This window comes from Plodia interpunctella, chromosome 15 (genome assembly GCF_027563975.2).
Source record: "Plodia interpunctella isolate USDA-ARS_2022_Savannah chromosome 15, ilPloInte3.2, whole genome shotgun sequence".
NCBI classification, from domain to species: domain Eukaryota; kingdom Metazoa; phylum Arthropoda; class Insecta; order Lepidoptera; family Pyralidae; genus Plodia; species Plodia interpunctella.
The window spans coordinates 5,183,391-5,207,514 of record NC_071308.1 but is presented as its reverse complement, the minus strand read 5'-3'; the positions used below and the strand labels follow the sequence as shown (position 1 = coordinate 5,207,514).

Here is a 24,124-nt window from a genome sequence, read left to right as displayed (position 1 = left end):
TGTTTATTTTGTGTGTTAGTCCAGTAAAACATATTATAATTTCGCTTGTTTTATCTTGTTTTGTATTTTCTTTTGTTTCTGCACATCTTGATCACACATCGATGAGGACTTTAAAATAAAATAAAAAACATAAAGATAGTGAAAGAAATACAAAATGTGGAAATTTATGAAAAGTAAAGTATTGAAACAAAAAAAAACTAAAGGACCACATATAATATCGAAGTGGACAAACACTGGATTGCGTGCACACACCGCTAACAGGCACATCTTTACAACATGTGAAATATTATTTTTTCGGACACATGTGTATTTGAAGCTTCTATATCGATTTCAAGAAGAACAGTGTTAGATAGTGTTAAATGTAAAGTAGGGTACAGAAAAGTATAACTTAAGTACTATAGTAACAAGGGTTTTGAACAAGTTTCGGCGCTGGGCGGGGCAACCCGAAAGGATCGGACGGATGACAGGACCGGAATCCCTATCTACGTGATCTATTTAGTCCACACTTCGAAAACATTATTATCGACACTCTAATAAAATTCTGATAGAATGGATTACATATAACTGAATAAGCTATGGTATTCTCTAAGGATATTAAACTGTTGAAAAGGAATATAAAGGTCAGCGTATAGTTTATTTTCAAATACGTGCGTATTCATATTTGATGGTTTATTGATTCAAACACAAGCGAAACCTTAGAGAATATTTATAGATCAAATGTAATAAATAATTACAATACAATGAACATATCAAAACATTTTAGGTATTTGTTTTCAAATTATACAAAAATAAAAGTGTACGGGAAATAAATAATGATAGTAAGTAAAAATATATACAAGGAAAAAATACCTATATGCTTTCAAAGTGTAGACCAGAAAATGAGGTAGCGTGCAGTCGACAAATCTAAATTGAAATGATGTATCACGATATTATCATAGCGACTGCTTTTAGGAAAACAATAAACGTGCAAATTTATCTAAAATCGAATATCAAGGGAACAACAATATAGAAAGGTACATTTTAAATTTTAACTGACAGCCATGCACACCGATAAAGCAATGGAGAATTTATCAAATTGGAAGGGAAAAATCATGCTTTATTATTATATGAGGTCAATAATGAAGAAAGAAAAAAAAGTAAAATCATCACGGTAAAAGAACATCACATTGAGAATAATGTCAATGTTTAGTCCAAAAACACATCATTAGGTGATCCTTGGTCTAGTTGTGTTCTTATGCCAATGATTTTGGTTGTGTGAGGATGTCCTTGATGTACGACCGACATGCAGTAAGTCATGCACACAAATCGAGCTTACAGGGATAAACTTGACTACGACGACACTGTTTATCTTAAACCAATTTACCTGTTTCACTTAGACAGCAAAATCTAACAAAGTTTTAAATAATACTAGACTTATAACATTCGTCACCTCTTTGAATATTTTATTGAAGAAATTACTCTTACTTCAGATGTAATGAACTTGTGACAATTATAGATTCTAAGGGCAGAGCTATTGAGAAGTCTTGAAGTGTTGTAACTCCTTTTGTACATTTAGAAAATTATGTATAATATAAGTGACGTTGTTTGACATATGTTCGTTTAATTTATTATGATATGTTCAAAATATTTCAGTTTACAACATTTTCGTTTATTTAAAGCAAATTATAAGCCTAGTCTAAATAATACAACTTTAAAGAATGCATTCTTGTGGGCGTCCAAAGTTCTTGCCTCCAACGACTGACCCGTCAAGTATTACTTGATGGCTCTCCAGATTAATAAGGGGGTATATCTGCGCTTCGCAGCCACTTGACAATGCGAAGCCTGTTTTTTGATATATTTTATTTCAAAGAGGAGACGATTTTTCATTTTTACATGATCACCCGATGCAGGTAAAAACATAAGTATCGTTTTGTAGAGAATTACAAATAGATAGTAAATCATTTATTTTTGCCATTGCCTTATTTGGCAATAATATTAGATCTCAAAAATGTTATTTCTTTTTTTAACTGCGTGGGTGAAATTATTACAACTTTAATTTACTCATTCATTCAATAAATTAGTAATTGACAGTCAGGTAATTAACAATAAATACACACAAAATATAAGAATATTATGTAAATTTATATATGCTGTGCACAGTGATAATTGCAAGGTGCATCATAGCTATTGTGATTATACCTTACAGTTAATCCTTTACAGTTTCACTTTGTGTGTATAATTTTCATCAATCACGATTATTATTTATAGTGTGAATTGATTGTACATGTCGAATCATTATTAGTAACAATTGATTTTCAAATTTTGTTGTTGATTTCTTAAGTTTTTTATGAACCAATTCGCATTATAAAATTTGCTGCTCAGTTTACCTCAAATCTTCACTTACTCTGTAGGCAATCAGCGTTGAGCAAATCTTTGCACTTTTCGTGACATTTGACTCCGCATTCAGTGCACCTGACTCCTTGCCTGGCGATGCCCCACAGTAACCCTTCACATTCGTAACAGTAAGTAGGAGATGTTGCAGTCCATAACACGAAGTTGTGTGGAGTCGTCGAGGAAATGGGATATATGAGAGCTTGCAACGTCTTCTTGTACACGTGCATTTTCTAAAAGGTACAAGTGTTCAGTTATTTCCCATCTTTGTTTTTTCAAATTTAAAATTCCTCATGAATTTTGTCAATATTACTGAGCTCCTACTAAAAACGATTATAAAGTTATATACAATACGATTAAAATACTTTTTAAATGCATTATATCGTCATTTAAAGATGTCACGGTGTCTTACATTATATTTTCTAGTTGTCAAATTTTTTTCATTGTGGATGGACAATGAGTTTGACTTTAGACATAGCTTTGTAGTAAACAGATTATCATATAGAATTTAGGACTGTTGAAAATCTTAATTCGATTGTTAATGTTAAATTTATTTAAACCTGAGAAAGTTGATTATTTTTATGATTTTTAGTTTCGAAAGACTGTTAAAACGTTATATAATAAACTAGAACTATTCAAACTTGGCAGTGGTGGTGTAATGGTTAAGACGCCCGCCTGTGGATCAAAGGTCCCAGGTTCGAATCCTGCTCGTGCCACATAAGTTTGTATACCAATCTGACTCATGTATAGTAGTTTTCATCGACCACCACTTGCTTCCGGTGAAGGAAAATATCGTGAGGAAACCTGCACACTTGTTGATTATTAACTTGTGTGTGAAATGGAGAGGGCAAAAACAAACCACTTCATTAATAATGCCAAGAAAGTTGTTATGTTTCATTCCAAGTAATGAACGACCCTCAGCCATGGAGAATACGACTATGAAGAGAAGATTCAAACTTACCAGTTCTTCGTCATTCAGAGTCGCCCTGTGTACAGCCGATGTCAAACCTGCATTTCTCTTCGTCGCAGCCATTGTCTATACATACAAAATCATATTAATATTATTTTCATTACGATTAAAAATGTGAGTAATGATTTTTGTGACAAACAGAATTTTTGTATCTAAAGTCTAAAGCTGAATGAGTCGCCTACCTACTGCGAATTACGTGTTCGTATTACAAATAGTATATAAGTCGTCAAAAATAATAACCAATTGTTGAAGTAACAAAGGAAGAATGTCTGTCTACTCATGCTATTGAAGCTGTTTATAAGCTCGTTGATAGAAAATGTTCTACAGTTTATAATGATTATTCAAATCGATGAATGTGTATGCCTCAACTTATTTATAATGTGAATAAAAATAATGCAATTTTCTTGTGCGTGAACAACATAATGTTAAATTTGTGTAGTTGTGTTAAAAACGCTTCGATTTCTATCTATCAGCGATATTTTATGTACGTTTTGAAACCATACATTATTTTAAATAAATCAGTTGTGATAAAAGCCGTCAAATCAATGCCAATGCAAGCACGTGCATATTTATGCCATTTCTTATTAATTAAATCAATAAAACAAATGACAGACTTTACACCAAAGTGTTACTTTGAAGGTCCGCCGAACTATCAATCATATATACATAATAATATAATCATATATAAAAAATATAATCATATATCATATATACATCATCAAAATTCATGCAATTGCCAATAATATTAATATTTAACAAATGCAAGCAAACTATAACGGTGAAATGATAAAATTTTCATCAAGCATGCGGTTGTCTGTCTTTTATCACTTCACCTTTAGAATCACATGCATAGAAAAGAGTGTTATTGGGATAGAAATACCTTGAGAACCTGCGGGTCCGTGGTGAGGGGTAAAATGCAATGATATCATTAATTTTAATCAGGAATTTGTCATTCTCTCGGTGTCTACGGATCCGCTACAATTTCTGGTGACCCCTATTTTGTTACTCGGTAAATTGGATTGGTTTGTCTAAGTATAAGGCCAACTAGTTTGTGAAAGTTGAAGGGAAACACATAAACTTACAGGTAACATTGAGACATCGATGAAGAAAGAAGGGTTTGAGTAAGGCCTTCGATATCGATCAGTTTTATTCGATTTGAACAATTACTAGTAGCTACTGGTTTTTTCTGCATACATTTATATGAATAAATATATAATAATGGAAAGGCTATACTGTTACTGTTACTGTCACTGTTTAATTGATTAAGAATATTAATAAAATTAATAAAAATTGAAGTTATAATTGCAGATATCGCCAGTAATTGTCCAAAACACAAAATATGGAAGTTTCCCATAATAGAAGAAAACATTGATTACGCGCCTAATATTACTAAGCCTCAGGAAGCGTACGTCGATGCGAGCTGTAACATTAACGACCAGTCTCAAGTCACCTCCAAAACCTTGAACCTTATTTAGACCTTATGACGTTATACATAGAGGCTATTACAGTCACCAGAGAGCAGCATAAAGTTGAAGACTTTATCAAAAGCGAGGCTTATAATTTAAATTTAATAGTAGTAATGAAATTTTGGATAGTATTATAAATGAATATAAAAATAAAAAGTGGACTAACCGTGAAGACCGTAAATGGAAATGACTGCATTAAAGTAATAAATGATATTATGATAGATTAATATGAAACAGATAGAAGAATACGAATGTGCTTATTTAATCAAATTGCTTTCTGGTGAAATGGATTTTATATTTGAGTTATGAATTGAAACCGGCCAAAGAAAAGGATAGCTTACTTCCATCGGATTTGTAATTATAGAGAATTAACTATTGGAAGGAATAATAAAATTGTTGCATTACTTACAAGTTCTGAGACGAGTGGAATAGATTTCCTTCTAGGCCTGATGTCTGGCATACTGTCGATATTGCTGTAGAAGGGATTGTCTCCTGGATGCCTAAAACGGTCGAATTATATTTTTATCGATTATATTTTTCATTATTTATATTTTAGATTTCTTTTTGAACATATTAATGAAAATTCAATTTTTCATTATCATTTCATCACGCGATTATTGCAGTAGTTTATGTAACGTGTAAGTAAATATAAATTTACCACAACGTGAAGTTTAGTTTTTTTGTGATTCATGATCAGATATATTTTATTTTTTTTCTTTTGATACTGAATGCTGTTGTTTATTTTATTGCTCACCCATTTCCACGGCCTCCTTGCTCGTTGAATCCCCCGGAGCCATTCTAAAAAAAAAAAAACGCTAATTAAAAAAAAATAAAAAATAAAAAAAGCTAACATTTATTTTAACACTAAAATAACAACAATTAACAATATTCAACTAGATGTAAACTCTTTGACAAATTTTCATTATTTCATTAGATTGGATCATTTCAGAACAATTATTTTATTAATAAATCCAAATTTGTTGCGCAGAAAAATGAAAATTTATCAGCAGAATTTTTTACAATTAGCATGGAGAATTGATAGCATCAATAGTACAAACAACATATTTCACACAGTATGTATATCATCTAATTTAACAATATATGTTTAATGGGCAAATTATCGAGACTGATGTCTTTGAGGAATGAATGGCTTTATGCAATATTATGAAGCAGATTTTTTGTTGAATTAATATATTTATTTTAAGTGCTTTATGCGTTTCACATATAGTTATTGCAGCCGATTTCAGCCCATATTATGATTATTTCTCTAATGTCATATGAGACCTAAAATATTCCACTAAATATTCATATAAGTACATAAAGTGCCAGCTATATTATTTTATGTTTAAGTGTAAATAGCTATACGATACTCTAAGCCGTGTCGATCCTAAGTAAAACACGAATATGTTACAATGAATAAATACTTTTTATGATTTTACTCGTGAATCGCTACAAAGTTACATCTTGGTAATTCATATCATAAATGTAATTCATGAAATATAAGGTCACTGTTGTTTTTACTTCTTATATTTTTTTCTCCTAAAACGAAATTATGAATCTTAGTAACTTACCCTATTGAGGCCACGTAATTTAATTACGCACAAATCGATGTTTCTTTGAGCGATTTCGACAAATAAGGAACATTTTTGATACGTGATATGACATGATATGACAATGAATGGGTTTTGTACCTCAATGATCCCAGATACTATTTATTTCTTCATAAAATATGTGATTGCATGTGACAATGTCATGTAATTAATTACTTGAAAATACTTACAAAGCAACACATTGATTTGTAATAAGTTATAATTTGCAAGGAACTTTTGTATAAATATCATCAAGCAAGTAAAATTTTGTTACAAATTGTATATCGTTTGGATTAAGATATAAAATCCCATTAATAAGTAGATAATATAGAAAACCCTTAACAACTATTGCGCAGGTAATTACTAATTATTGCCTCAATTAAAATAATGGAGTATTATTGATTAAAATGTAAATATTTTTTATAAGAGCACCCTAATACTAGTCATTCAAGAAATTGGAAAGAGTTTGTTTTTAAAAAAAAAGCCGTGTTTAAATGTGATTACTAGTCACAACCGCATATAGTTTTGAGTGATTCATTCAGTATATTTTACGACTTAACGCAAAGTTCAGAATAAGTAGGTAGTATTGCAAATTTGACATGTTTAAAATTAATTGGATTTAAGTATAACCTTTTTTACTACGTAGTAAATAACAATGCTATGATGATTTAATGGACGACTATAATAACGATTATAAATTATTACACTCCCTAATATTTTACTATATTTTCGAAAATTTAAAGCGGATTAAATAATTTCGCAGTGGCGTCCAATAATATCAGTCTAACTAATAGTTTACTTTCAAAATACTCTGAAAGTTGTAATACCTCAATTAAGTCTTACTTTAACTCTTAACTCTAATTTCATGAAATTTCTGCATGAGATAACTTACACCTGCGCTTACTTTGTCCTTTTCGGTAGAAGGTGTAGTCGCAGCAGGCGTGTCGGATGCCTTGTCCTCTGCTTTGCGATCCTTCAGAGCCTTGAGAAGTTTCCACTTGCTGCCAACAGGAGCATCCTGTTGCTGTTGCTGCTGAAATGGCTGCTGCTTTGGGACTGGCTCCTCATGAATTTCAGGCATGTCAAAATCATCATCCATCTCGTCACCACTTTGAACAGGGCTATCAGGTCCAGAAGTTTCACCTGAACCAGAATCAGCATATGATTTATCATCATCCGATTCTTCTCTCACAACATCATCAGATTTTTCATCAATAACTGGAAATGTTGTGATGTCCTTCCAAGTCTCCCTCACTGGAGTTTCGTCATATTTATCTTTCACAGGTGCCGTTTTTAGTTTCAACTCTCGCAAAACAAAAGACATTTTCTCTTTCAAATTTTCTTCTGGTTCCTCTAATACTTCAAACTCAGGTTCTTCGGCTAATGTTTGTTGTCGTTCTGACTCCACTTGTGATTGGTGTTCCATTTCTTCTAATTTTCTTAATTCATAACAGTACCATTCATCTTCAGAGTCAATACTATCTTCTGTACTTTGCCGCCTTGAAGATACACGAGAACCACTTCTCCATGAATGAGTACTCCTGCTGTCATCGTCATCATGTTTGTTTGGTATTTCTAAACTTTGTTGATGACGCGGCTGAAATTTGTTATGTATGCCTCTACTACTCTGAATCGATGGACTACGTTCCGGATATGAAACAGTATCTTCTGGTACTGAACTACTTATGATTTCAGGTGTACTTTGTTTACGTATTCTTTTCTCTTTTATAGTGGGAAAATCCTCGCTAATTTCATTTTGTAAATTCAACTCCACTTCGGGCTTTGGTGGAGATTTATTTTCTCCTTGATGCTCATCGGAAATTGACGATGATTTCCGTAATCTGTATTTACCTAATGCTCGAGATACAGCAAACTCTTGAGAACTACCATTATAAGATTTATTACTATCAGATAATCCTTCATCAGAAGTAACAGATGCTTTCTTAACATCACCAACTGTTGCAAAAAGTGAGGCAGGTGATTGATTATCTTCTTTTTCTTCATCTTCATCAAATAAATCAACATTAGATATATCCGTATCTATGTCTAATTTTTCCAATTCTGATATGATATTGTTTTTGTTATTGATTTGATTGTTTATTTGACTTACTCTTGCAAAATGAAAATCAATGTCATCACTTTTATCTCGAGGTATTACTGGAAACTTTTCATTTTCTTCTATTATACAATCAGTGTCATCATGATCTCTATAATCAAGCCCTTGTTGTTGTAAATCTTGTATCATTTGCTGCTGTTCTACAATTTCTTGGTTATTCATTTTTCTTTGTTTTGGTTTGACAGGAACTTTTGCAAACATATTACTTTCATGTGTTGAATCAGAAAATACGCTATCACTATCTTCTGACTGAACACTAGACCGACCGGACCATTCCGTTTCTGAAGTCTCAGGATCAGAAAGCGACTGATGATTAGCTTGATGTTTCCGCCTTGCTTTTTGTAATAATCCAGACATTGAAGCTACTAAATGATATTTCTTTTTTCGTCGTTGAGCTGACAAAATTCTTTCCTTTAACGACTTTTCTTGTTGTGGTTGTTCTACAGTATCTACACCAGAAGGTAGTGAATGAGATCTATGTTTTTTAGGTAAATGTAAATCTGGTAACCAATGACTCATGGAAGACATTGCTGATTTTAGAGATGACGTTCTTTTGGGTTTCTTACATTGTTTATCTATTTGTTTTACTTTCATATTAGCAGGAATGGATAGATATCCTGACTCAGATACCAATATACCAGTAGAATCAACAAACTGTTCTTTTCTCATTTTGGCGTGTTCGACAATTGCTTGGTTTTCGTACATTACATTACCATTTCTTTGATCATATTGTTGCTGTTTAAAGTATTCTTGCTGAAGTTGATTTTGAAATTGTTTTCTTTCAGATATATTTAGTGAATGTGATTTAAGACTAGAAGTTTCCATAGAGCTAGTTGGTGACCTACTTCCACCTTGCCAAGATAGTTGATCTTCTAGGGAAGTTCTTTTTGGTGAATCATACCTTGTAGAAGTTGGGTAATATGACAAAGCATCAGTAAAATTACTAGGCGGATAGCCAGTACGATGTCCAGATGCCTTGAAACCATTTTGAAAAAAATGTGAATCACTTGAACCCATGGTATTCGCTCTAGTCAATGTTTTTTTACCATTATTTGAAGCTGACATAACAACAGTTTGTGCATGATAACTCGGTTCAGGTGGGTATGAATCTATTGCGGGTCTTGCAGAAGATTCTGTAATTTCATTTCTATCTAATAATTCGGAAAAACTCCTATTATCTTCTGATAACATTCCTCTCGGAGTACTATAAACAGTAGTAAATATAGGTTGTCTATTTCCAGCTACAGAATATATTGAAGGGGCTTCATTTCCGTAATAATATTCATTAATATTAGTTACTTGGGTACTTTGAACAGTCATTGCAAAGGCTGGTTCACTTTTTAAATAAGACTTTTCAGTTTTTCCTTGCAAAGTAGTCAAATCCCTTGAACTGCTAAGCTCACTTTTGCGTGAACTTAAATCATTCTTTATTCCTTTTCCCTCAAATAAGTAGGAGTCAACTAAAGTTTCCAAGTATGGCTTAGGATCAGCTTCATATGCCATTCTTTGAATTGACTGTGATGACGAGATTCTTATCTTATGTGAATCGTGACTACTATGCGTGATTCTGCCCATTTTTGGTGAACCAGGACTTTTTTCTAAACTAGACCAACCACTCATTGATGAAAGTCCAGAATCTGATTTAGCCGCTACAATATTTGTAGTGTCTCTTTTTATATGCTTTGGTGATGTTTTCGGAGATTTCGGTGATCTAGGACTTAATCTCAAATTATCTACTTGCCCAGCGGAGAGCATCGACTGGTGGCCTGACATTGATTCATTATTATTTCCAATAGAAAACAATTCTGTTCCATTCGGAGGTGCAGGTGGCGGTGGACTAGGGCACCGTTTTTCTTCATAAGTCAAATCTAAGCGATTATTATCTGATGATACATCATACATTTCATGAATCGACAATGGAGAGTGTTGGTTGGAACTTGTTTTGTATATGTCATTAAGTTGATGAGACATACTTTTATTTGAATAATAACTCTGCCTTGAGCTTTCATTGGCTTGATACGTTGAACTGAAGTCAAATCTGTCTCTTGAAAGAGCACTCGGAGATTTAGATGCTTTAGCTGCGTTTATTTCAGCATTAGCAACAGCCGAACTGTAAGCCAAACGGCCAGTTACAGTCGTATATGGCTCTGTTGTAGTTCTTTCTGGAACAAATTTACGTCTTGGTGAAAGCGTAGATGGTAAATAATCCATTGATCTTTCCACAGATGAGTTTTCTGTAAGAGACAATCTAGATGGTGATTTTTCTCTTGATGCCGTATCTTTCGGCATTGTCAACATAAAGTCATCAAAACTCTTCATCATATCATTTATTCCCCAATTGTCACCTCCAGAGTAAACACTTTTAAGCTGTTCGTTTATGATATTTCCATCTTCAACGAGTGTTTTAGCTTCAATATCTCGGTCGTGCTTTGAAACCATTTTTGGATCGGGACTAAGCAGCCTAGTTTTCAAGTCTTTTAACTCTCTCGAATCTTTATGTAATTGGGTTGTCAACCTATCTAATTCATGTAATTTATCTACTGTGATTTGATCTATTGTACTTAATGTAGATAGATGTACTAAATCTCTTTCGCTGATACCAGGTCCTCCTTGAAGACCACAATAATCTTTATAATCTGTTGCACTGTAAATTTGTCTCGAACTTTGAGGTATAATTTCAATTTCAGGTTCTTCAGGTGCTTCCCAAATCATGTCTAACTGTGAAGGAGGTCTTGAAGTTTCGTCACAAACTAGATCATCTCGATAGGCTGCATTCAAGCTTTTGTAAAATGCTTCATTAGACTCCATTATCTCTTCTTGTGGGTCCATTAATACAGAACTTCTCCCGATATCCAAACCTTCTTCTATACCATCTTCGACAGTACCGTTACCTAATATTTCTCGTATTACTTCAAGTCGAGTCATTGGATCTCTAGATGTTACAGTTCGACATGCATAAAAATCTAATAATGTAGATATCACACCCTGTTGATCTGCTAGTAGCGCTTCCAACCTTTCTAATCGTTCCCACATTCTCACGTATTCTTGACTTAAAAGATCGAGGGCTCGCCAGGCGTATTTGAGTTCTGTTTCGAGGATGTTGAGCCGTGTGCCGAGGCGTTCCATGTAGTCGCTGATGATGTAGTCGCCGGAGTAAGGGGGCAGGTCCGGAGGCAGTGCGAGGGAGCCGCAGTCGTCCATATCGACCTCTGCAACCCCACTCCCGCCTGCCTCGCTTCCCTCCATCGCGCCGCTTGCGCCTGCCCCAGCATTGTCGTGGATATCTCGCATCATCTTCGGATCGGATAGTGGGTTGCACATAACATTTTGCACTATGAGTCATCCCATATCGTTTTGTTCGTCACATTTCTCTCACAAAACTGTCCCGCATTTGCAGTCTGCACTAAAACCATTTTATCACTGTTACATACTTTCACCACATTATTGTTTATGTTGGCGCACTTTTTAAAACTATCAAACTTTGTCGTCAAATTTATTTTGTATACTTTGTACTTCGACGGAATGATATTGATAATTTTGCATCAAAAATATAATTTTAGTTACACTTATCACTTGACTGAAAATTAGAAGATTGGATTAGTGCATCCATTTTATGAATATCACTGATTTGTACATAATAATTTATGTGCACACCAGTGAGGGAATGGATAGGGATTACCTCAAGGACTATGTTGACATTAATTAATTTATTAACAAAAAAACTTAAATGATTTAATATAGATGTCAAGATCGTTATTGAGAGTCAACATGTTCCTTATGGAGGCAGCTTAGCGGTTCGTATAAGATTCCACGTGAGCAAATCTCTCAGAGGTGGAAGGCGTCGCTCGGTGGATGGGAAATGGATGAAATGAAAGGAAATTATACCGAGCTTCACCACCGCTTCGCTTAAATCGAGCCAAGGATGTTAGGAAACCATACGGCGACATCATAAGTTGTGATTTTATCGATAACGGACAAACCAATCGTGTTTAATGCTTATATTTGATATTTTTAAAACATGTTTTAGGTTATTTAGTAACAGCTCAAAGTGAATAAATGTATTTTTGAAATTAGATGTTATTTGAAACGAAATCATATAAACATTTAGCTCAATAGTATAAATATACCTATTATTAAGACATATATTATCGAGCTAATTATGCATTATGCTAGGTTACTTTAACAATAAGTTACTTTTTTTTTTACTTTTTTTTTAAAAAGAGAAAAGCATCGAACTCTCAAACGAGGGTATTTGGACTACACGGTTAAATAAAAGACGGAAGAATTAGTAGGTAATTTACATTACAGCCGAATCTTCAAAGGTTTTTTTACACTGCCCCCAGGCTTCGCGGCCTCACAACCCCGAACGCAACCGGGAACATGCAGAGATAAGAGATAAGCGCTCGAAAGGGCCCAGGTCAAATTCGTGCGCCGATTCGTGCCAAATTAATTTGTATACAATTCTGACACATATAGTAGTGTTCATATACCACCACTTGCTTCCGGTGCAGGAGAAACATCGTGAGGAAACTTGCACACTGGTTGACAGTTTAAATTCACTAGTGCATATGCGACTACTGGATGCTAAAAGTCGGTAGAGGCAGTCGTAAAAGTCATGTCAGATGCCTTTAGGCGACTTCAATAAAATCTGATAGGTACCAGTTTTAGCAATAACACTCGCAAAATTAAAGAAATTTTAGCAATAACACTCGCAAAATAACAATAATAAAACACATTTTTTATTAATAACTAGCTTTTGCCTTTGGCTTCACCCGCGTAAATTTCCCTTTGAAAGTGGAACAGATACGATTTTCATATAAACTTTCACCCCCCATTATAGTCATTTTTCAAAAAAGGAGCCTATGTTTAGCCGAGAAAACGAAAGAGACAGACAGAGAGACAGACTTTCGCATTTATGATATTAAGAATGCGGATTCCTCTGTATCACTGTAATAAGTCTAACTATGAATAAAAAAAGCTAAATATTCTCATTTGCTTAGAAGATTACTCCTGTAAGTAAATGGGGAATGCACATTCATACTACTTGTTAAGGCCCGTCACTATTTAGATACGTGTATGTAGCAAGCAAGGTATTCCTTTGATAAACTCAAATATTTCGTATAGCGTTAGAATAATGTGCCTTTTAAAGGTAAGACTGAAAACGTTTTGAACCAGTTAAATCTTTGAGGTAATTTTATAGTACATTGTTCACTGAGAAATTAAAATCGCAGATTCTAATGAACGTGTATTTGTTAATCGAACTTTCTTTTGAGTAATACATAGTTCTTTTTGTATATCTGCCTACGACGTTGATAAAAAAATAGAATAAAATATAATTTCTAATGCAAAATATGTACTCATTGCTGTCATTAAATATTGATATAAAACTACTGAATTGTGTTTGAATCTATCTAAATGATGTTTGTATGCTGCGAGGTTCATATTTATTTCGACCGGGTTCAATTACATAGTTTCACTCAAAAGTTCAAATATTTACAAGAGCTTAGTTGTAGTATTGAACTAGATTTCCTTCTATGAAAGTTTGTATTAATAGGTACTACTTCCAAAGGTCGAGGGTTATCTTTCATTTAACATGAAGGAAGAAAAAACAATCGCTTCATCTGAAGTATTTTATTTATTGATAGATATGAAATAAGATTAGTTACTTTGAGGAGACATTCAAATATCTACAAATGTTAGATAAAAATTATGACGTTATAGTATATAACGTTTCAGTTTTTTGGTGTAATCCCACTTCTGACTTTTCTGCTATATGTCAAACTTGGCCAGTGGTCGAAATTTAAATGGCCGAGTAGCCGAAGTCAATTTCTTCGTGTAAAACAAAATCGCTAATTAACATCTCCAAATATCTAAATGTTCGTCTAAAAACGGAGCAAGACAAAATTTATTCGGTATTTGTCAGATGGGCCATTGTTTTTGTTCGCCAACAAATATAAAGTAATTTGGAACGCCGTTCATAATACCCTCAAGAATAATAAGAAGCATGTTCGCTCGTTTTAATCTTTGGTATGCCTTTTTTCTTTACCCTCGATTGAGCAAGCGAGATATGAGTAAGACAGAGATATAGGGTGGAAGACACAGAATTTGAATAGAAGTATTTTTCTTTGGAGAAGAAATCTTATTTTGTATTTTTTTCGAAATACATTCACACCATTCATCGTTTTTCTATTATTCGATAAAAAAAAATATAAAATACTTCTCTTTTGATTGCCTACAACTGGATAAAGTGCACAGAATTGAGGCAATACATACCTAGTAAAAAAAAAGACCGCCTATTCTCATTTTTATGGCTAACGACCGGGCATTACTTAAAAATCTCTGAATAAATTCTTGAAAGTTTTGATGGCGTCATAAATCTCAATGATCTTACAGACCGTTTATGTATATTAATTTTATAACTGACATTGACCTTTGCTATAAAATTCTAAAGGGGATTGCATTAGGCATTGGGACGCCAACAAATGACATTGATGAAAAGTAGAGAAGAAGAGAATCCATTACGAATCAAGAAAAACGTAGAAAATATATTTTGTTTAAAATTTATTTCAGTTTATCAAATTGAAGACTGTTTCTGAATTCAAAGATAAAAAATGTATACGAATGTATATTTAGCAAACCTATTTTATCAAAGTTTACTTTGCAAGATAAATAGTAACATAAAAACTTAAGCGTCTGGTACTGAATCTTCTTAAAGTTAATAAACAGCTCCTTTAGCAGTAAACTGAAACCTCAAACCGCACTTCAGTTTGTCGAGGCGACCACAGAGTAATCACTAAGCATTGTCTTCCATGTCACGATGCTAAACTAAATTAGTAGCAATGCCTTAGCCGGAACGGCAATAGTCGATTGAAACGGTTGGAATTTGGCCAAAACCAGCCAACTTTTGCCCAACACTAATTGGATTTGTAGCCCGCACTCCGTTGAGGAAGTATTAAAGAAATTCCGTCGAATAAACGCTTCTTGTTTGAAAATGGAATCTGTTTAAAGAATGTTTCATTTGAAATGAGTGAGGTTGCCAGTTCTTTACATTACGTTACCTGTATTTCTTAGAGCCATTCGCCAGTTTTGGCTCGGTTCCACTTTTTAAGAACATTATAGGTCACATTATGTCGCTGGTGCATTTCTGATTTATGTCTTACTAGCTATATATATATATATATATATTCAACCATAGCTGACTGTATATGAATGAGTTTTCTTCTTCCCATATAATTATATCTATAAATAAATTTCGAATCCGGGTAATTAGTATCACAAGTAATTTCATTTAATTTTCATGTCTTCTAAACGCGTATTGGTAAATATCATTATAGTCGAAGCCTATTTTGCAATACTATTTTTATTTTATATCTATTTTATAAATACATCAATCGTTGAAACCTGCTCTCAATATCCATACGATTTTGGTTAGGATATAAATTCCTACTAATGTTTGGACGGATTTACGGGAACATTCCCCCATTTATTCGTTGCAGGATTTGTTGCGCCGTAAGCTTTACTTGTTACATAAGAGGTTCAGTCGATTGAAAAAATGTCATTAAATTTATATATTGCACGGTATAAAATATAGAGGAAATTAAATCAGCAATTTGCTTTGTAACAGTTCAATTCACCGAGTTTAAATTTTGTTTATGAAGTTTGTTTGCTAGATTATATTGTATTATATATTATAGGTTGACATGATAATCTTTGTTAAGTATAAACTTTTTTATAATTTCGTAAAGCGTAATTATATTAAGAGAAATAACTGGCTAAAATGCTTCATAAAACATAGAGCACCTGAAATCGCAATCCTCGGATTGAAAATTCGGTATTTAAATCATAAAGAACACAAATTGTGTAAATTGTAACATGCCAGTGCCAAGTTTTGGTAATCCCCGTGAGTCCACTTGTCATTGCACAAAATCCGCCAGAATTTCATACATCACCTGTGGCTGTGTCATTTTTGACAAATTGTTGTACCATTAAATTTGAAATTGGAATGTTTCTTTATATTGCCTAAAACTTAGTCATTTTTGCTTTAAATAATAGTTTACGAATTACGTTTTTAAGTATTTTTAACTTTTGTATATTATGTACTTATCTAAAATATATTTAAGTATTTATAGATTTTTTTAGAATATATTTAACATCCAAAGCAAATTCAAATCTTTGGATAAATATAAAAACTGTTTACACGCAAATGAAAAATATATTTTTCATTTAGATATTCATTATGAGAAGTAATCTGCTGGCAAAGTCGCAACACTCGAGGATTGTAGTGTAAAAAATATTTTTTGATCAGCAAAGGCAGCGGAGCTTGGCTGCAGTTCAACTGATGTTCAATTGTTTGATAACAAGCCACTGTAATGAGGTGGCTTATAACATTTTTTTATTTTTTAAGAGTAACTATTTTCCATAATAAAAAAAATAAAGTTTACGTCGAAATTGATGCTTTACTTGTGGAAACTTTTAACTTTTAAAACAAGTATAGGTATATAGAAGCTATTGAAATAAATAATGGAATATAATATTTAAAAAGTTATTTACGATAGAAGAGGAAGAGTAGGTAGGACGTATGAGAAGAAGAAAGAAAACGAAGTAATCCCCTCAACAAATAGGATAAGCTATTATAGCTAGTAAGTAGTACGGCATTATCATTGAATATAATATTTTAATTAAATTCCGTACATAATAATACTCATTAGGTACCATATTACAAAACAATGAAGGCATTTAACAACTGGGTGATGCTAAAGACTATAAATTTACTTAAGGAATGAAAAATGTGCCATTATTTGGGAAGAAGCAGATATTGGCACATGTTCAAATGTTGGAACTACCTTAGTGTTGGCACTTCATAACAGAAAATATATCTAGAAAAACATATGAAACTATCTCCTAGAATTATAGAAAATCTTGTTTGATTAAAAAATACATTTATAATATTAAAGAAATTAATAGATTTTAAAATGACAATTCATTTCTAAAATTTCATTCATTTCTTTTTCATGATCTCAAATAATATTAGTTAATGTTAATTAATTGTATATTTAAATTTAGATTTAAACTTTTGAATCTCACTTTTTTATGTCGATTGCAATAATCTGTGATGCATGTGAATATTGTAACGAGCTGCAAAACTGCATCTGTTGGCACTGGGTCAACTTTAGTGCAGATGTTCAGTTTGCCTCGCTGAGCAACAATAACCACCCAATTACTGTGTGATTGTCTCTATGGGAATTCATTTTTGGTGCTCTTTACCTTTTTTTATTTGTTCAGATAATTTGTATAGTTTATTTAGTATTTATAATTTAGTTTTAATTTTTAATTTAATTTAGTTTATTTTTTTTAAATTGTTTTCAAATGTAGTATTGTCTCATACTAATAAATAAGTTCATTTTACTAAGCATTATTTGTAATGACTTTAAAATTGTAACACTTGGTTGGTAAATAAATAATATAAATATATTTTTATGAATTTTAGGTTTTTGTGTTTCATTAATATCAAGTATTTTTTAGTTTCCTCATCAAATCTTCTTCCAGCCATCTTGATCAGATTATCACAAATATCATGATCAATATTGTAAAAATATTTATTTAGAGCAAGACAATAGTTTGGGCATGTTATAGTTTACGTGTTAAATTGGCGATGTGAACTATGGAATTATATTGGCCCAACATCAAGCCAGCAAGCAAGAGTATAGACACTCAGCTATAACAACGTCACTATCTAATAAGTCAGAAAACGCCCAGATGAGAAAACTTATTAATTTTGTAAAATGGATAAGTTTTCTCTCTCAATCTATTATACTTCATATCGTTGTGAAATGATTATTTTATGAAAAAAAGATTTTAAATTAATATAACAATTTTGCAGTTCTTTATAATTAAAATTGAAGAAACAAAGTTAGTTTTCTATTCTGCATGTCATTTCGCTCTCATCAAAGCAAAATTCAAAATGTGGCTGTTAGCAGATACGGCTACATATCGATAAAATATCGATTGAAGGTTGACATCACAAGTGATAACAGACTCTCAAACATGTGAGAGATAGGATACGTAATGTTATGACTGGCAAAAAGGTTTAGTTGGCATTTCGCCAAGTTCCGCACAGATGGTTGTTCCTTACTAGACTGCCTTTGACTAGCATGGCCTTATAAATATAAAGAATAATATGTTTGTCTAACTTGCCGTATAGTATTCAATAGACACCTATTACCATATTTATGTATGTAACAATATTATAAAGGACTTGTATGAGTAGAGGTGACGTAACTTTTTCTGAAGTTAAAAAGTATTTCAAACCATGATTTATTTTATTCATTTATTTATACTCTATTGCACAAACTACCCATTTAAATACCTAATATGTATTAAAAAAATCACGTCTTTTTTATATTTTTTTATAAATTAGATTTTATCTTTGTAACATTACTATTTTTTAAAATTAACAGTAACAAACATACATACACATCCTCACAAACTTACGCATTTATAATATTAGTATGATAGATATTGGCCTATTATAAGTATGATAAGCTAAGCGTATTTGCTTAATCAGTCAATGAAAATATTAAATCAACTAATTTGATTTCGAGTTACAATAGAATAATTTAAAGAAAGATAATTCAAATAACATCCATATCCAATATACTAAATACTGGCCATTATAATTCAGAAAAAAAAACAACTAATTGAAAATGAATTAATTATTGCAGCACAGAGCAAAACAAGGGCACTTTACACAGAAACAATTAGTATTGTTACAGTAACTTAACACAAATGCTGGCTGAAATTCTGTCGACAACTTTTTAAATATTAAAACTGGCACAAGCAAGTAACAAAGAACAGAAGTGACTTAATTTAATTAAAGTTTTAGTTTGCAGTGGCCTTTAATTAAATCTGTGGTGACAATTCAGATTTTTTAAGAGTTGCAAATCCGATAGTTTCAAAATTAAATATTATATTCAAATAGGTATTCCTTGTCATAAATTGTAGTCATACATTATTAAGCATAAAAAACATTTTTGATCAGGCCAAGTAAAAATTAAGAGTATTTTACTTCTATATAATCATTTTTAATAAAAAATGCGAAACTTCAGATAAGATTTTCGATGAATTGTTGATGAAATTTAAAGTTACAATTTATCTCAAACTTACTATGAGAACAGAGCCAGAAGACGCAACTAGTAGCACGTGTAGTATTGAGTGAAATATAGAACTAAGTATATCAAGTAATTTATGGCGACAATACAAGTTTCACGTATAGCCGCAATTAAAAGCGGTCAATAAAACGCTTTGAACTCCACACTCGGTTAACGAGTAAAAACTCCATGGGTTTTACTCACGATAACAATATTATGTGCAGGTTAGAACTGGACTTAAAATATAACACTTGATATTTTCTACTTTGAAAGTTAAAGAATTTTTTTTTCATACTTGTCATTCGTTTGTTAACGACTGACAGACAACACTCAGGTAAAATTACTGGACATAGAAATTTAGTACATAGATTTTTATATATTAAAAATCCCGTAATTCTCTAGTAAAACTGGAAAAATACTTACGATATTGCGTAAGCTAATAATCACTTTTGTTACATAAAATTTCATAATTACGACACTAACCGAAATATATGAGACATAGATATGTCGCTAAAAATACTGACCTATATTCCGACCCAAAAATTTCAATCAACATACGATGGTTATTGAACGCCTAACAAACGCTTTGAATAATATATAGGTATGTTTGGAACATTCGTTTGGGTTTAGTAAGAATCGATTCAACCGGATCGTTTTAACCGAGTTATTTGTACTATGTGCAATCCATGCTTAGACATTAATAATATAAATGTGAATGTCTGTCTGTCACATTTTCGTGGCTAAACCATTCTGGGCCGATAGTGAAAGAAACGTAATTAATGACGCAAGGTCAAACGTGGACTACTTTATGCGGAGCTGCAAGCAACAACTAATTGTATACCTACTTCAGTGTCCCACTGCTGGGCAAAGACCGATTATGATGAATTATAATGAATATTCATTATATAACACTAAAATAGTAAACAATATCACTGCGAACAGAGTAGGAACAAGGAACAAAGAGAAGGAAATCAGAAAGAAAAATAGGTGCAGATATTAAAAATTCCATCACATTTTTACTACAAAGACTATTCAAACAGGCGATGGCGGCTCGGAACGCGGTACAAATGCGGACTTTTGTGCTTAAGTGTACCTTCGATCGTCAACATAACAGTTCTGTACGCGGCTGTACTCGCTTCGACATTAGTCGAGTCATGTCCATTTCATTCAGTAGAAAAGTTTTTCACACCCCTGTTTCAAGTTTCGTAAATTTTGCTGCATCATTTTGATTAAGGTTGCATCATTCATATTTAAATTGTGAGTAAAATATTCATTTTCTGATTGCTTTGTAGAATTTCAGACTTGGTGCCCCTAGCCTTACTCCAGTTGTATATTCTTTGCAAACTTTTCAAATTTAAGTAAAATATTTTTTATGCGATTGATTCAACCTTTACGATCACTTTTGTGACACCGTTCTTTTGAACAAAGACCCGTATTTTTCTATGAAAAATACTAATGATAAGTACCAAACATTACCATTTTCCATAGTGAACATTATCGTGTCTCACCGTAATACAAACTTTATGGGTGAAATTAGATACACTATCACACCTTTCACATTTGAATCTAATGTATTCTTTTCATTTTTTTATACTTCATTTTTCGACTTCAAGGCTCTGTCGACCTCGTAACTGATACTTTGTCTGTATTAGTGAAATAATTTTGTCAATTTAAAATAACTATCATCCATTAACTTGACGACAATTTTGTGTAATTTTTTAACTGATTACTGGCAAAATGTAAAATTAATCATTTAAATAAATGAGAGTACCTAAAATCGATCTAATTTACCTGGGTGTAACTCACTTTTCAAAACACTTAATAGAAAACAGATATCGTCTGAACCCGAGATCATCAGTCTAGTCACCTGCGACCCACCTGACAGGGGCGCAAACCTAACCTAAACCCAACCCAATATTAAACCCGCAAAATTTGTCAGTCAAAGATGTCTAATATCTATTATGACAGTCGCGTATACATCACTGAAAATGGAAATTCGAACATAGGTACATTTTAACGGAAATTCGAAATAACTCCTCTACTATTATATATACTATATATACATGTAATGATTATTTGAGTATTTAATATTTATTTATTTTTATTATATTCGAGTTTGTAGTATTTTGAATAGTAAGTTGTGTTTAAAGGGGATTTAAAGTTAAATAATATTTTTTTTATTTTTGCAGTTTACTTGCACCGATTAAAGACATACCTTTATTCATAAATATTACCATTATAAATATTACCATTGGTCAATGAAAAATATTGAATCAAATCCTAATTAATTATAAACATTTGCTTTTCATGTTGACTCTACTTAATGAAAAGGCTATGCTTGATACAACGAGGAAATATAACATCAAAATAAATTACATAGAGTAGCTCTTGAAAGACAGAACAGGGTCAACAAAAGCGCCGGGCTAATAAGATTAATGAATTCTTTACTTTTTTCGACTTTTAAGCGAACCCTTAAAGATGCAAGGCAAATTAAATTCTAATTTTGTCTACAGTCAACGTAATTATAGAATCATTTTTAAGTGAACGAAGCTACGCTATATTCTATTTAAGTATTTTAATGCTATACTTCAAAATGAAGTTGCCATAGAATTGGCACTACATCCAATACAGTTGGTTATTCTGATAACACATAATATTTTTAAGTACGGATGTAAAGCATCAGAGAAAGTAGTGATAATTTTTATTTTTTTAAATTATTTGTTGAATATAGAACGCACCCTACTTCTATATTATATCTAGTCGATGTCAAATTAACTGTCAACGTCAACTATCAAGTATTGATGTTCCCGACTTCTGCGATCAGAATAATTTCATTTAAAAAAATCGCTAGTTCTTATTTTTTATTCATATGCAAAACGCTAACAAAATTACTTCAGTAGTCTAAACTAACTTTGGAGTAATTTGCATTTAAAATTCACGTCTTTTGTGATGCTAACTGGAAATATTCAAGCTGCCAAATCTGAAATAAGAAAACCATTCCAACTTTTATCTTCTTCAAAATTAATCTTTACATAGACATGTTATTTTATTAGCCTGCTGTATCCCAATGCTGGGCATAGCCCTCCCCTCTACTTCAACATTCATACCTGCGATGTATTTATTACATTTTATTAGCAACATTAAATGTGTTCAAAATGTTTAACAACAATTCTTGGCCTACAACTTTGCACACCTATTCGTCAATTTCAGATGATGGATCTCAGCCGCCGCCGCGTCGGTTGTTGTGTGAACAAACGTTCATACTAAATATATAACCCTTTTTTACGAGCAGATTTTTTTCACGGCCCATGGATCCGGCGAGACGAACGGCGGCGTGACCTTATTGGTTGAAATATAAAAAATCCTCAATTTATTCACAATAACGAATCTTTGGATATACATATAGATGGATGTTGCACCATTTAACTTAATTCCTAGAGTTCGAAAGATTTTATAACTACTAGTTTAGAACAACAAATATTGTACATCAAGTACTGAAGATTATGATCATTCATCAGTTTAGTGGTTCATCAAAGTCGTAAAATAAATCGTGACAGAATCATGAAAATTTACTACGTTATCAACTATTTAAATAATAAAATTTTACGTTTACGGAATAGTTTTATGGAAGTGCATAAAAATTGAGATTTTATTGAGGATAAATAGAACGAAAATTTTTTCAAGCTCTTCGGATATTGGCAACAATCAAATTATTTATTCTAGGGCCAATGAGGTCTCGTTGGCCCAGTGCATTGGCCCATTACATAGTGAGGACCAGACTATACGCCACTATTAGCATAATCAGTGTCTACCACTTGCTTGCAAAAGTGCTACAATACTGTTCTAGAAGCGAATGAAAAAAATGTAATGTTGTAATGCTGCTTGTCCCAGCCCAAAGTGTAAAAAATAAAACTTTTTTGGTCACCCATCCCATAACTGACCATTGCAAAAGTTGCTTAACCTCTGTAATCGCAAGCCAAGTGAGCAAACCACTACGCTGAGTTAAAGAACGCAGAACATCGATATTACTTCATTTAGGTTTCCGTCGACGCCCATGGCCTCCTCACTAATTCATAGACGTTACACAGCAAACCGATTGAGGAAAACCATTAATTTATATAGGACAGGTTTAGTCCGAGTTTTAAACGCAAGCGTCTAATAACAGCGGGGTTAGTTTAATAAGTAAAAAAGCTACCCCTCAAGGTTTCAATCCAGCGTGTACAACAAATGTTAGATAACAATTATTGCCTTTAAATGTTAAATAAAAGAGACAACAAAAGTTATAATAGGTAGCTATGTTATGTCTTATAAGTAGCTTATCTTATTTAATCATAAAATTTTGTTACATAGATATATATATATATAACAAAATTTTATGATTAAATAAAAAAATAGATGTTTTTTTGTAGTAATTTCCAAACCTATTTTTTCAAACCGAAAAAAATATAATAACCTAACTTGCGAAG

At 32.3% G+C, this 24,124-nt stretch overlaps 1 protein-coding gene across 6 annotated transcripts in view; it reads right to left on the bottom strand.

The window, feature by feature from the left end:
* LOC128676184 (protein unc-13 homolog B-like) overlaps positions 1–24,124 on the bottom strand; it is a 229,728-nt gene that overhangs the window by 32,960 nt on the left and 172,644 nt on the right. For 4 of the 6 annotated variants that reach the window (XM_053756176.1, XM_053756177.1, XM_053756179.1 and 1 more), the window contains exons 2-6: positions 7,288–12,088; positions 5,561–5,604; positions 5,216–5,306; positions 3,332–3,406; positions 2,384–2,603 (exon numbers count right to left, since the gene is read on the bottom strand). In XM_053756176.1, coding sequence (XP_053612151.1) covers positions 2,384–2,603; positions 3,332–3,406; positions 5,216–5,306; positions 5,561–5,604; positions 7,288–11,832 — 4,975 coding nt within the window. In that variant the 5' untranslated portion in view covers positions 11,833–12,088. The remainder of the gene's footprint in view (positions 1–2,383; positions 2,604–3,331; positions 3,407–5,215; positions 5,307–5,560; positions 5,605–7,287; positions 12,089–24,124) is intronic. The other 2 variants (XM_053756180.1, XM_053756181.2) reach the window with 2 other exon arrangements.